The 14,161-nt window shown below is 52.2% G+C and overlaps 1 protein-coding gene across 2 annotated transcripts in view; it reads right to left on the bottom strand.

Moving 5' to 3' along the window:
* EFR3B (EFR3 homolog B) overlaps positions 1–14,161 on the bottom strand; it is a 69,741-nt gene that overhangs the window by 41,509 nt on the left and 14,071 nt on the right. For both annotated transcript variants that reach the window (XM_079791909.1, XM_079791910.1), the window contains exon 2: positions 70–146. In XM_079791909.1, coding sequence (XP_079648035.1) covers positions 70–146 — 77 coding nt within the window. The remainder of the gene's footprint in view (positions 1–69; positions 147–14,161) is intronic.

The raw sequence follows: 14,161 nt of genomic DNA, 5'->3' as shown, positions 1-14,161 counted from the left end.
CAGGTGCCCTCCCCTCCCGGCACCCTGGCGTGGAGAGCAGCAGCAGGAGCCAGCGGAGCAGGGACGCACCTCGGGATCCTCAGGGAAGATGTTGTCAACCAGCCTTTTGTACCGGGGGCGCAGGGCGCCGCAGCAGCCGCACACACCTGGAGGGGCAGAGAGACGCTCGTGAGCACAGCCTCCGGGTCAGGCCCGGGGACCTGGGACCAGGCCAGGGGGGCCTGTAAGGAGCCAAACCCAAGAGGGAAACAGAAGGGTCCCTCCCCTAGAGTGCAGGCCTCATCCTTCCCGGGGCTGGCATCTCCCATACTTCCCCACCTGCATTTGCCTTTCTCGCTTCCTGCCCTTTGCTTGGGGTCAGGCGCCGTGTCCTAGGCAGGCGATGGCAGCAGCCCAGCACCTGTTCACGGTGCCAGGCCACGGGGGCGCATTGGAGGGGCGAGGCTTTGGGATGGGAGCTTACATATAGGTCAGGTGCTGCCCCCACATATTGCACTGCTACGTACTCTCTCTCTCTCTCTCTCTCTCTCTCTCTCTCTCTCTCTCTCTCTCTCAAACTGCCTCCTGCAGCTCTGGAATCTTCTCCCGTGCCAGGAAGATGGACAGCTGGGAGGTGCGGTCCCTCTTCCTCCGCTGCCCTCTGGCTTGCTCCCCACTTCTTTCATTCTCTGCTCCTCCATTTCCTCTACCACTCTCTCTCCCGAGGCCATTTCCAACATAGAAAGTTGTGGGAAACCCTGGTAAATGAACATTACCATTAATTATTAAGATTTGAAAATGCAGCTTTAAGGCAGCGTGTCCATGGTGTTTGAAAACCGGTGTGTGAGAGCAGGGGAGGGGCTCAGGGGCAGCCAGTCCGAGGTTCTCAGTGCCAGCCACGCCCCCTCCCCCCCCCCCCCCCCATGCTGTGGCCCAAGGAAAACCCGTGATCGGTTTTAGAAAGCCGCATCTATTCCATTAGGAGACGGAGATTTGTCTTTGGTGCTGTGAAATGATGGTGTTAGGAAATCAATGACAATCAAACGAAGCTTGGGGAAAGTACTCCATATTTCAGGTCCCACCATAAAGGGTTCTCAATTGGTGAAGAAAGCGGAGCCTCTGGGAACCGCCTGTAACCCGCCTCCCGAGCAGGGCCCTCCCCAGGGCGCCCGGCACCCCTCCCCGCGCTGGGGGAGGAAAGAGGCGAGCAGGGCCGGGTCTGGGAAAGTCTCCTCCCCAAACAATTGCCCCCATTTCCACCAATTAACGCTGAATTCTGCTTGCACAAACTCTCTGCTTGAAATGCAAATGTGCCCTGGAAGGGTCAGGCCTAAGGGCTTTTCAGAAAAGAATAAAGTGTTTCTGTGGGAATCACTTTAATCACACAAGGAGCTTTCCCAGGCGGGCAGGCGGAGGGCAGGCTTGGGGAGCTGTGATTGGGAGGGGTGGGGGTCGGGCAGTGCCGGCAGGAGGAAGGAGAGGAGATCTGGGCTCTAGGGGTGATTTGGATATGAGTGGATGGGCTGTCCTGGGGAAGCTTCGGGGCACCCCCAGAGGGCAGGATAGCAGAGAGCTGGTTTGTGGCACCCCTCTCCCCACCACAGGGCTAGCTAGGAGCCCCAGCCTCCCCGGGGCCAGGCATAGGGAGGGTGGCAAGCCCAGGCCCCCGAGCTCAGTGTTGCTGGGTTCAGCCCCTCATCTCCTTCCCCGCCCTTACCCCCTCTCCCCACCGCCCAGAGAAGGTGTGAGGGCTCCGGCTGTCTGGCACCGGGTTATTTCTCGCGATGGGACCGCTCCTGAGGGTCACGTTCCCCCTCTTGAGCCTCAAAGCCCAGAAGTTACACCTGCCTTCCTCCCGAGGGGGGCTGCCTGGCCCTGACCACGCTGCTGTGACGTCCCAGCAGCCTCCCCCCCCCCCCCCCGCCTCCCCCTCCCTGCACTGGCCCTCAGACAGGGACGGTGCAAGTGAAGTTAGGACTTAAAATACTCCTGTCAGTCCCTTCCTCGGACCTTCCTGAGGGGCCAGGAGCCGGCTGCCCTGAGAGGTGCTGGAAACCCAGACCTGGAGAGCACAAGCCCGTTGTGGGCACCAGGGCGGGAGCCTCCGTGCCGGGCTTCGTGGGCTGTGGGGCTCTGGGCTGGCACTTGGCCACCTGATCTGCCCCACGTCGGAAAGGGACCGTCATAGAACGAAAGTGATTTTTGGGACCTCAGCCAGGGGGCTGACAGGCCCGAGCAGCACCCCACACTTAGGGTGGTAATCAGAGCCGAACACGGCAGATAAAGGCCTCTCTCCGATTAGGCAAAGAGCTGGGACAGGAGCCCGGCCTCTGGGTGCCACCGCAGCTCAGGAGGTGATGGGGACCCACAGGCACCCCTAGAAGCTTCCCTCCCGAAGGTGAATTCAAAGTAGCTACAGCCAGGCCACAAAGGGGAGGGGTGGGGGGGGGGCAAAGAACAGAAGACATTGAGAAGTAACTGAACACAGCTCATTACCAAATATTAAGGGATACCTTTGGCATATTCCTTTAATCTTGCTCCTGATGGTATTTATTCTTTAAAACAATTTTTAAATCCTCACCTGAGGATTTTTTAAAATAGATTTTGTTTGTTAATCCTCATCGAGAATATTTTTCCATTGATTTTTAGAGAGAGTAGAAGGGAAGAGGAGAGACAGAGAGAGAGAGAAACATTGATGTGAGAGCACACGAGCCCTGACCGGGACCAGGGATCGAGCCTGCAACCTAGGTACATGCACTTGACCGGAACTTGACCGGAATTGAACCGGGGAGCCTTCAGTCTGCAGGCCCATGCTCTATCCACTGAGCCAAACTGGCTAGGGCTAAAATTGACTTTTTTTTTTTAGAGAGATAGGGATAGAACCCAAAACCTTTTGGTGTACAGGACAGCACTCCAACCAACAGAGCCACCCAGCCAGGGCTGATGGTATTCATTCTTAATGTTAGTACCAAGACGTATGTGGAGCTGTAACTCACAGCCAGGTGCCTACAAAAACCTTTAAGTTCTGAGTCCTTTTATTTCTGAGAGCGCGCTCCGCCTTCTCTTACTCTCTGGGGATCACAGCTGGCCGGTCCAAACAGGGGACACCGGAAGTCCGTTTATTAGGGCCTCTTCTGTCACCAGCACGGTTATACCTATTTTAAGTCCGAGCGGGAAATGCGATATGGCCAGCTTGACTGGTATGTCGCTGCCCTGGTTGCTGAAAAATCACATCAGCGGGGATTAACAGGGTGTCCAATGGCGGATTTCAGCGGCTTCCTCCAACCTTAAACTCTAACCGCGGTTAGACGTGCCCGCCCTGCCATCTCCTTATGGTTCACCGCCCCGGAGCACTTGCTCTTGGCCCTTGCGCTCAATATTCCCCATCGGGAATGCTCTTTCCTCCGTCCGCCCGGCTCCCACTCATTACCCTATGGAGTCTGCCCAGCTGTCCCCTCCGGTGGAGAACTTCCCCGACCTCCTCCAATGTACTGCCCAGTCCATTCCTCTTCACAACTGGTCACCAACGGCCTCGCTTCCTCCACTAGCAGGGAGTTTCTGAGGCCTCCGGTGCTCGCGAGGCAGTCCAGTCCTCCCAGGAGGACCTCGGGCAACGCTCCTGTCGGCGACCCGTCGGCTCCGGGGCTAAATCCTGCCCGGCCGTCCTCTGGGGTGGCCATCACCCTGGGCTCTGGAGGCTCGGCTCACGGGGGCCAATCTCTCTCCAGGACTGGCTGGGGGGTAGCGTGGGGTCAGGGTTCCTTCTGCCCTGCCCCTGCCACGTGCTGGCTCCCTGCCCACTGTGCCCCGGGTTCGGCCTGTGGTTGCAGCCCTGACCTCCCCTCTTGCATCTCTGAGAAGGAGGCTGAGGTGTTCCACGGTGATCCTGGTGCACAGCCAGGTGAGAAGCACCGGCCCCGCTCTCTGCCGGCCCAGCTTGTGACAGCCCAGCATGTGACGGCCCCGCTCTCTGCCGGCCCAGCATGTGCCGCCCAGCATGTGACGGCCCCACTCTCTGCCGGCCCAGCATGTGCCGCCCAGCATGTGACGGCGGATCTCACAGCGGCTGGCAGCCCCATGGGCTCCGGACCTCTCATCTGGCCGCCAGCAGCATCTGTCTCCCCACGACTCTCAGGCACTACAGCCCCGTTTCTCTTTTGCTCTGTTTGCTTGATCCTATCACCTCGACTGATCGGTGCCAAACTCTAGGCTGAGCACTTGACAAATATTTCAGATGACACTCATAAGAGCCACGAAGGTATTACACTTGTTCTCATTTCACAGATAAAGAAGCAGGATCAGAGAGGTCTAGTGCCCTGCCCCAGGTCACACAGCACATACCTCTCTGCTATGATCCTCTCTCCCCTAATTCTCCCTTCACTTTCCCCAAAATATATCCTCAACAATTTCTTAGGTCTATCCTGTGCTCGCCTTTTCCATAGCCACTGTCACTAGGACCATGGTCGGCAAACTGCGGCTCGCGAGCCACATGCGGCTCTTTAGCCCTTTGAGTGTGGCTCTTCCACAAAATACCACGGCCTGGGCGAGTCTATTTTGAAGAAGTGGCGTTAGGAGAAGTTTAAGTTTAAAAAATTTGGCTCTCAAAAGAAATTTCAATCGTTGTACTGTTGATATTTGGCTCTGTTGACTAATGAGTTTGCCGACCACTGACTTAGGACATCACCTTGACACCTGAGATCCAGTCCTTGCAAATGCCACTCGGCCAGTCTCTTCCTTGCTTCAATTCTTTATATACGCAGTTGTTAAATTTTATTTTATTGATTTTTACAGAGAGGAAGGGAGAGGGATAGAGAGTTAGAAACATCGATGAGCGAAACATTGATCAGCTGCCTCCTGCACACCCCCTACTGGGGATGTGCCACAACCAAGGTACATGCCCTTGACCGGAATCGAACCTGGGACCCTTCAGTCCGCAGGCCGGCACTCTATCCACTGAGCCAAACCAGTTAGGGCTGTATATGTAGTTTTAAGGCAAATCTTTGCTTGATTCACTTTGCTTTACAGGCAGGCAGTGAAGGCGGCTTGCCATTATGTTAAATGTCAGCCCTTCAACTTCGTATTCAACCAGGGATGCCCCGGATGGAGGGGTTGTGTCCTTCCTCTGCTGCAGCTGGGCCTCTCGCTCATGCTGCTCCTGGAACAGCCCTCGTCCGGCAGCCAGAGGCCACATCAGAGTCCGGTGTGAGGAGGGCTGGGAGGCGGAGGAGGAGCGGACTGGGGGAGCCGTCCAGCCCTGGAGAGCCAGGCGCCGAGGACGCGGGGTGTTCAGGTGACAGGGACAGGGCAGAAGTTAGAAATGGTGAGGGAGCAGGCGAGTCAGAGCCAGGAGCTGGGGCCTTGCAATCACCACGCGAGGGGGCCTCCCGTACCCTATACCTGCCGATGCTCCTCGGAAGCCCTGCCGATGCTCCTCGGAAACCCTCCAGTTAATAATCCCCGACTCTAGGCATCCCATTCCCCCGCCAGCTGACCTCTGTAGGTACTTCGCACCGTATCATCCTGTACAAGCTTCTCCCACTGCCCTCGGGCTATTTCAGTGACTCATATTTCCCCCCTCAGATAAACTGTGAATTCTTCGGTCTCGTTTTCCTTGGACCTCAGCACAGCAGGGCTGGGGGAAGGGGCAGGATCTGGGATATCTTTGATCAGCCTGAGACCCAGGGAAGCCACCTCCTCTCCTAGCCCTTGGTTTCCTCTGTATAAACATCCATGCCATTATTCCCATTCACCAAGAAACATGCCTTTTTGCTCAAAATATTTCGTGTTTATTTTTTTAACATTACAATCCCCTTGTAAAGGCACGGGCTGGATTTGATCATCCCTAACAAAGCAAACTAAATTCTTTGTAAACCATTTACAACAAAATTTAACCCAGGGCCAATGGCACAGACACCCTTTGGAAAGAACTGGAGGAAGTTCGGAGAGAAAGGGGCAGGCCTCGTGTCCAGCTGGGTAGGGTAGGATGGGGAAGAGGAGGAATTTAAAAATATATAGGTTTTGTCATAAAAACAAAACAAAACAAAAAACGCTCTACTGAGGACACACCACACACACACACACACACACACACACACACACACATACACACATTTAAAGTTGATGTGTCACAATGAGACTAAGCAGTCCATACAACTGAAGAAATTCTGGGAGTTCGATGAATCCAGGAAGGCTCCCTGGAAGAGGCAAGACCTGAGTTGGATCTCTAGGGGTATAGCGAACTGTTAAGTACTGGCGAATCCATGAAAGGAAAAAATCAACAGCCCTTCAAAGGGGAAAATTTTAAGAAAACTAAAAAGGTTTCCCTTTCCCTTTTTCCTCATTTCTGATTTTTAAAAGGAACACATGCTCATGTACAAGTCTGTAAAATAAGAAAAAATAAAAATGAACGTAAACATCACTTACACTCACACTATACATGATTAACTACTATAATTTTAGTGTATTTGCTCTAGTTTTTGTTTCTCTACTTATGCATATTTTTAAAACATATGCATAAAATTGGGATCATACAGGATAGTGTAAAAACCTATCTTCTTCTTATATTGTGATCTCACTAAACATTTTTCAGAGCCTCACTAAACATTTTTCAGAGCCTCGTGTCAATGGCTACTTACTATTCCATCTTTTGACCAGACTCTGATTTATTTAATCATTTCCCATTGCTGTTTCCAATTTTTCATTATTCGGAATGATGCGGCAATCTGCCCTCGGTAATTAAAGCCGGGAGTCAGACAGGGGGAGCCTGGTTGGGTTTTATTGGTGATAAAAACGTCAAATGGCGCCGGGCCAGGACCTGTATCTCCCCTCGTCGGGGACGATTCGGGATTGGAGAGACCAAGAGGAAACGCTGAGGAAAGTGAGTCTGGGAAGGAGGCAGAGTCCGAGCGTCCAAACAGATTTTCTTGGAAGCGGAATTAAACGGCCGCCGAGTCCTCCCTGGGGAGACAGGCCGGGCCAGCGCGCGTCTGAATCTACAGACAAACCAGGAGCCTGACGGCCCGGCGCTCTTTGCACTTCTAGCATGCTCACTGCTTTGCAGCCCATCCTGGCTGATCTGACTGCCACCTTAATTGAGAATGAGGGTTTAAAACGAGAGAAATGTGTCCAACTGACTTAATGCCAGGGCTTCAATTCTTCCCTGACTGTACGCTTCCCTGGTTTTGGGATCACTCTTCAAGCGAGTCACAGCTAAAAATAAACAGAATGGTTTTCCATCCTTTGTCTCTTGGAACCTGGAACCACTAACAGCAGGAAAAAAAATTATCCCCTCTTTTCAGGAGCCAGACAGGCTGTCCCAGCTCTCACAGTCCCAGCTCTCACGAGTTGTGCAGATTCAGGCCAGGTATCCAAGTCTCCGTGCCTCAGGCTACTCACCTACAAACCGGGAATAACAGCGCCCACTTCATAGGGCTGTGATGGAGATACGTTATTACACGAAAGTCTTTAGAACTGTTCCCGGCTTATAATAAGCGCTCAAAGATGATTACCTATTATCATCATGGGTGTTATTATGGTAATTATTATGAAAAGGCAGGATAGAACAAAATGGAAGTTCGAAGCAAGAATGGCCCTGGGTTTTATTTTTTTCATTTGGTGTGTGAAGCACAGACAGCGATTCAGAAATCAGAGGTGGACAGACATCACCTCCCAGGTGCCCAAGGACGAAGCTCTCAGCAGAACCACCACCGAGCGTGTCCCCGGGACGGCGGCCGCAGCTGCGTGTGCGAGCTGGCGCCCAGCATTTCACCTGCATCCGTCCATTTAGTCTTCACAGAGGGTCTCCGAGGCGGATGCAAGGACCCTGGTTTTACAGATGGCACCGCACCCTGGCTTCCATCCCGGCGGCTGACTTGTAGAACATTAAAGCGCCGAGGGCTCGGCCCTCGAAGACCTTCTGTCGTTGGCGGGTAAAAATAGAAACGAAAATGTATTCAAAGGAATGTGGGACGTGTCATCAGGAGCATCCTAATTAAATGTCACACACGCAGAGCCGCATTGCTGAGGTAACTGGAGACAGGATGGGCGAGTGTCCGAGGAGACGCGTGTGGAACATTATTTAAAAGAGAAGGGCGGTGTTGAATGGTGAGGAAAGGAGGGCTCGCCGTGGAGCAAGAAGGTAGGAAGAGAACACGGACGCTTCCCGAGCGCCTATTACATTATGCGCGTAAGCACTTTGCACTTAAAGAGAAAGCCCACGAGGTTAGTGTTTTCAGATGAGAAAACCAAAGGTCAGCGAGGTCAGTGGACTTGCCCCAGATCACACAGGGAGCGGGAACAGCATCAGGGACGGAGCAGGAGGGGCCCCCGGCTTCAGAGCCACGGGGTCTAAAGGTCTGAAGTGAGCGTGAACATGGAGGCAGGGGCGCGCGAAGAAAAGGTGCTCAAGCAGAAAAGGATACTTTCTCAGATGGATCGTTCTTTAAAAAGTCATATATAACCGATGATAAAATCTGAACCAGCGCTGTGGGTTGTACCAATGCAGACAACTATCAGCCTACTTCTGCCCACCCTGCATGTGCTGTCAGATCTTATTTCTCCCTCCAGTGGCAGCCAGCCTACCAGGGGCTGGCTGGTCGTTCCAAGGGGAGTCACTTGGGGGTTTGTTGAAAAGGAGATGTGAGACGACGACGAGAAGAGTGTATTAGGAAGACCTGCCAAGAGGAATCTGGCCAGCGGAATTGGGTTCAGAGGAACAGAAGTGGGAGGGCCACTGAGACCGGAGCCGGGACCAAGGCAGAGGAACATTAGGCCAGAGCAGGGCAGTGGCAAAGAGAAGAGAAAGGCAGGGCCGATGGGCACACGTGAGTAAGGACAACCTGCAGCTGGGACAGCACGGGGGGGGGGGGGGGGGCAGTCCAAAGCTCGGAATCAGTGACAAAAACGGATGCCTTACCCCCACCCTCAATGGTACGTCCCGAGTCCCTTGTCCTGGAGACTGGAATAGAAACTCCCCCCACCACGGTGGGATGACAGCATTAATAACATCACATCACCAGAGTGACGTGTGAGGTCAGCCATGAGACAGAGGGGGACAGAGTCTGAAAACCGCCCGGTACAATCAATGCCAAAGCTGATGCACAATCTGGAGGGAAGACAGTGGGGGAGCCTCCAGCTTTAGCGGTTTCTCAGATGCCCGCTCCTCCTCAGCCCAGGATACTCCCTCACCAAGGCGCTTGTAAACAAAGGGACTCGGAGTGAAACTTCGCCAGCTGGCTGACGTGTATCTGAATAAATAATTTAAGGGCAAACCTCACTGGCAAAACTTTGAAGAATAGGTGACATCATGGAAAAATTCCTAGGGTGGAGTGTCTCATGAGAAAGGTCTATACTAAACTCCATCTGCCCCAAACTCTGGAAATGATGATTAAATGAGGGCGGGGGACGTGGAGAAAAGGAAACAGCTTGGCCCACTGGAGTACCACACCACAGTGAGTTTTCCCTTTTCACTGTCACGGGCGCTGTGTAGATAGTTCCAACGCGGGTCCCCCCTGCCCCCATTTTACTTGTCCGAAAGCCTGATTAGCAGGGTCTGTTCCCTCTGAGCCTGTTCCCCTTACCTGTTCTCACTTTCACTCCTTTCTCCTTGCCTCAGTTCCTGATTGGACCATCGCCCGTTCCTGCTCCTGGCTGCGGGGACATTTCTAATTTAAAGGATGTTGATGCCTGCTATTCATCATTTCATTCTCCTCCATTTTTTATCCCAGCTCAGTTACCACTAACTCCTCCAAGGTTGAATGTTAAAATGGAACCTTTAAGAATTTTTATTTTGACATACTTTGAAATTTGGGGGGAGGGGGGGAGGGGAACATTGGGCAAGATTAACCGTGGCCATCAGAAGCAGGCACTAGCTTCTCTTCTCACTGTTCCTGAGGCCTGGGCCTCCTTTGCCTCATTAGAAAGTGACTCCCATACAGATCCTGCCATGAATCTTTGTTGTACTCACTGTGCAACACCCATTAGCAAATGCTAGCAAATATAGGGGCCTTTAAACCCAGTTATCTTGCCCGGCCTGTGTGGAGGTCAAGGTTCGATTCCCGGTCAGGGCACATGCCTGGGTTTCGGGCTCAATCCCCAGTATGGGGCGTGCAGGAGGCAGCCGATCAATGATTCTTTCTCATCATTGATGTTTCTCTCCCCCCCACCTTGAAATCAATAAAAAAAGTATATTTTTAAAAAAACGTTATCTTATATTTGTGCACCAAGATGGGTAGAATGAACGTGGTTGAGAAATCTACCTTAAGCATGAGGCACAGAACCTCCAGGTTCTCCTCAGCCTGCTCTGAGCTCAGGCTGCGATGAAGGCTGTCTGTGCCTGTCATCTTAAATTGTTATTAATGTCTCAGCATTTTCAGAGCTCGCCACGGCCTGTGTGATTAAAATCTAGGTTTCAGCTTCTCAGCACGGGAGTGAAAACAGAGATCAGAGCAGAACTTGCCTGCCAGTTTCCAACAAAATGATAATAATAACGGCTCCTGAGGGCCATCTCAGACATAGGGGCTGGTGTGGCATGTCAGCCCGCACTCCCCTCACGCCCATACGTGGTCAAGGAGAAATGGAGCTGGGGTGGGGGGTATATGGATCCCTTTCCTCCCCTTGGTTCATAGTACCTGCCATTGCTTATCTGCACAGGGAAGTGGGTAAGAATGGACTGGTGGCTTTGTTCGGAAACAACCTAAATGTGCATCCATAGGGAACTGGCTAAATGAACGAGGGAACCTCCTGCAATGGACACGAGGCAGCAGCTGAATAAATAAAGCAGAGCTATGAGTGCTGCCCCGATAGCTCTCCAAACACACTGTCAATGGAAAGAGGCCGCAGCACACGGGCAGCATGATACCACTTGTGTGAAACACTCACAGGCCAAACGAACTTGGCGTGTGTGTACATATGCGCAAAAACAAGCTGTAGATGCACGCAGACCCGTGAAGATACACAGGGCAGGGTTATCAGTGATCATGTCCCGTGTGGGCGCTGGAGCAGGGGCCTAGGGATGAGGGGACGAGGAAGCCACTATGGCCGTCACTAGACCCCTCTGGTTATTTCATTCAATAACATTTAAAATTCCGTTTCTTGGGCACACTAGCCACATTGTGTGTTCAGCAGCCACATGTGGCTAATGGCCACCTTATTGGACATGCAGATGTAGGACATTTGTATCATTGTAGAAAGTTCTGTTGGGCAGCTCTGACTTAGAGCTTCCGTTTTTATTTTCATTTCCTCCCCCAACAAAAATGTTTTCTTACTCATTTAATGTAAAAATATATGTAACTTTGAATGTTTCTCCCATTTTCCCTTCAGGATAAAACGCCTCACAAAATCTGATGAGAAATAATTCGCTGTTCAAAGATTTGGAACCCAAGAGTTTAAACACACACACACACACACACACACACACACACACACACACACATTGTTTTCTATACTTGCTCAGCTTGGGTCCTGCTGGAGCTGGTTAAAGACCCGGGAGTCATTTCATTCATTCATGCACACACACGCCTGTAACACAAACAGCTGAGTACATTAGACACGGTGGAAGATGGAAAATAATAGAATGCACAGTCCCTGTCCCCTTGGGCATGAGCTCAAGCAGCTCTAACAAAAGGAAGTGCAAGTGTCACTTGAGCCAGAATGCTGGGGCTTCCGAGGAGGTGGGTGTCATTTCAGTTGAGATGCTTCCCAGTAGATGTGAGGCATAGACAATATACTGACCAAGAAAAGAAGGGCGGGAGTGCCAGGCAGTGGGAACAGCATGAGCAAACGCTCAGAGGAGCCAGTGCAAGGGAGCATTCGGAAAGAAATCAGGGTGCCAGTCTGTCTAGGGCAGCCATGGGGAAGCTGGAGCACTAGGGAGGGGCCTGGTGGTGAAGTGCCCCCAGAGCCAGGCCAAGAGGGAAGAACTGTCATTACACTGAAGGGCAGCCACGATCACCTTTACTGTGCCTTAGGATGTACAAGGCATGTACTGCCAGTGGATAGACAGATGGAGAATGGTCTGACCCTCCCAACAGGCCACTAAGAATGGGACTATCCTGGCTGAAGAGCAGGACCAGACCCTGAACTAGAAGGGTCCACTTGTGGTGTGACAAACGTGAGTGTGCGACGTGGGCAGGCAGGGCATGTGCCGCCTCCACCCCCAGGGAAGTGGCAGGTCCGTGACCAGGAAAGTCAGAAAGAAAGCAGAGGTTTCCGGTGGGTGTCTCACCTGCCCCAGAGCCAAGTGATGACATCCGGGGTCAGAGTAGAGAACCAGAGGTGCGGTGCGCGACACCACGCCAACCCTGGCCCCTCTCCCGCCCTTCACACATGAACGTCACCAAGGCGAGGTGACAGCTGAAGGAAGGCGAGTTGAGGGACTTTCTAGGGAGATCATTAGAGACAAGAGGCTGGCAGAAGCTCACCGCGTCTGCACAGCGAGGGGCACGTTGAGGTTCAGAAAGTGGAACCAGTCAGGAGAGGGTAAAACAGTGAGAGCCGAGAAGGTGAAGGCATCGGGCTGGGCCAGTGGTCGGCAAACTCATTAGTCAACAGAGCCAAATATCAACAAAATTTCTTTTGAGAGCCAAATTTTTTAAACTTAAACTTCTTCTAACGCCACTTCTTCAAAATAGACTCTCCCAGGCCGTGGTATTTTGTGGAAGAGCCACACTCAAGGGGCCAAAGAGCAGCAGTTTGCCGACCACGGGGCTGGGCAATCAGCCTCCACTGGTGACCCTCTGGACAGGTTTTCAGTAGAGAGGTGACATCGGAACCTCAAACACTGTATGTGGGTTAGGTGGGGACGGAGGAGGAGAGGTGTGATCTCACCTTCCATGGCTGCTGGGTTAGAAGCAGCATGAAATAGGACATGAATCATTTATTTAGCAAGAAAGGTAACGCGGGCGTGGCCTGTCTCTGCATCGATCGCCGTGGACACATGCTGTGGCAGGCGCCGGCCCCTGGGCCGGGGTGAACGTCTGACGTGGCGCTGACATCTTTGGCTTCAAGTATGGCTGGTCTTAGGACCCTAGGATGTATGTTGTAGCTTCGATGATAGAATTACCATTAACAGAGCACTGGTGGTATTTTATTGTACAATTTCATCAGCACTCACTTTATAAACACTGTTTATCAGCTTCAGTAGTGTATTGCTTACATGTATGGAAGGAAGTACTTTGTGGGCCTTTTAAGCCCAGGGGATCGCAGTACATGAGAGCAAGAGGCGAGCTTAATGCTTATGTGTGTGTGTCTGTAGGTGTTCTGAGCGCAGGGTGGGGCCGGGGGGTGGATAAAGGGTGGGAATCCACTCATCTGAAATCCATCCCTCCGAATACCTACTTCTCAGCGTCAAGGCACTCGATTTTTATTGTAAGTGCACGTGAACTATGGGGAGACGAAACCTTCTCATGGATCCTTCCTGCCCTCAGAGAGCTTGAAGCACAGAGCAGAATCCATCACATGAAAACAGTCTTAGGAATTTCACCAGTGATTTGGTCTAAATTGGGAGTTAAGAACTAGAAATCAGTGAATAGAGCGTCGGCCTGCGGACTGAAAGGTCCCAGGTTCGATTCCATTCAAGGGCATTTACATTGGTTGCGGGCACATCCCCAGTAGGAGGTGTGCAGGAGGCAGCTGATGGATGTTTCTCTCTCATCGATGTTTCTGACTCTCTATCCCTCTCCCTTCCTCTCTGTAAAAAATCAATAAAATATATTAAAAAAAAAAAAAGAGCCCTAACCGGTGTGGCTCAGTGGATAGAGCGTCAGCCTGCGGACTCAAGGGTCCCAGGTTCGATTCCGGTCAAGGGCATGTACCTTGGTTGCGGGCACATCCCCAATAGGGGGTGTGCAGGAGGCAGCTGATCGATGTTTCTCTCTCATCGATGTTTCTAACTCTCTCTCCCTCTCCCTTCCTCTCTGTAAAATATCAATAAAATATATTTAAAAAAAAAAAAAAGAACTAGAAATCAGGACTCGGGATTTACTACGCATTTATGCTTCCTCCATCCCGCACAATCCTTTCGGTTTCCCCTTGTGGTCCCCAGGCAGCCTATGAAGGGCTGGACTCGTCACCTCCAGGTTCCCAAGTGAACACACGGCATCAGACATAGAAGCTTCATGGCAACGGAGCCAAACTGACGGAGCGCGAGGGCGAGAGAGAGCTTTAAATACACAGACGAGCCAAC

This window comes from Cnephaeus nilssonii (assembly GCF_951640355.1).
Source record: "Cnephaeus nilssonii genome assembly, chromosome: 15".
Taxonomy (NCBI): domain Eukaryota; kingdom Metazoa; phylum Chordata; class Mammalia; order Chiroptera; family Vespertilionidae; genus Cnephaeus; species Cnephaeus nilssonii.
The sequence above is the reverse complement of the archived record's forward strand: the minus strand, read 5'-3'. Positions and strand labels throughout refer to the sequence as shown.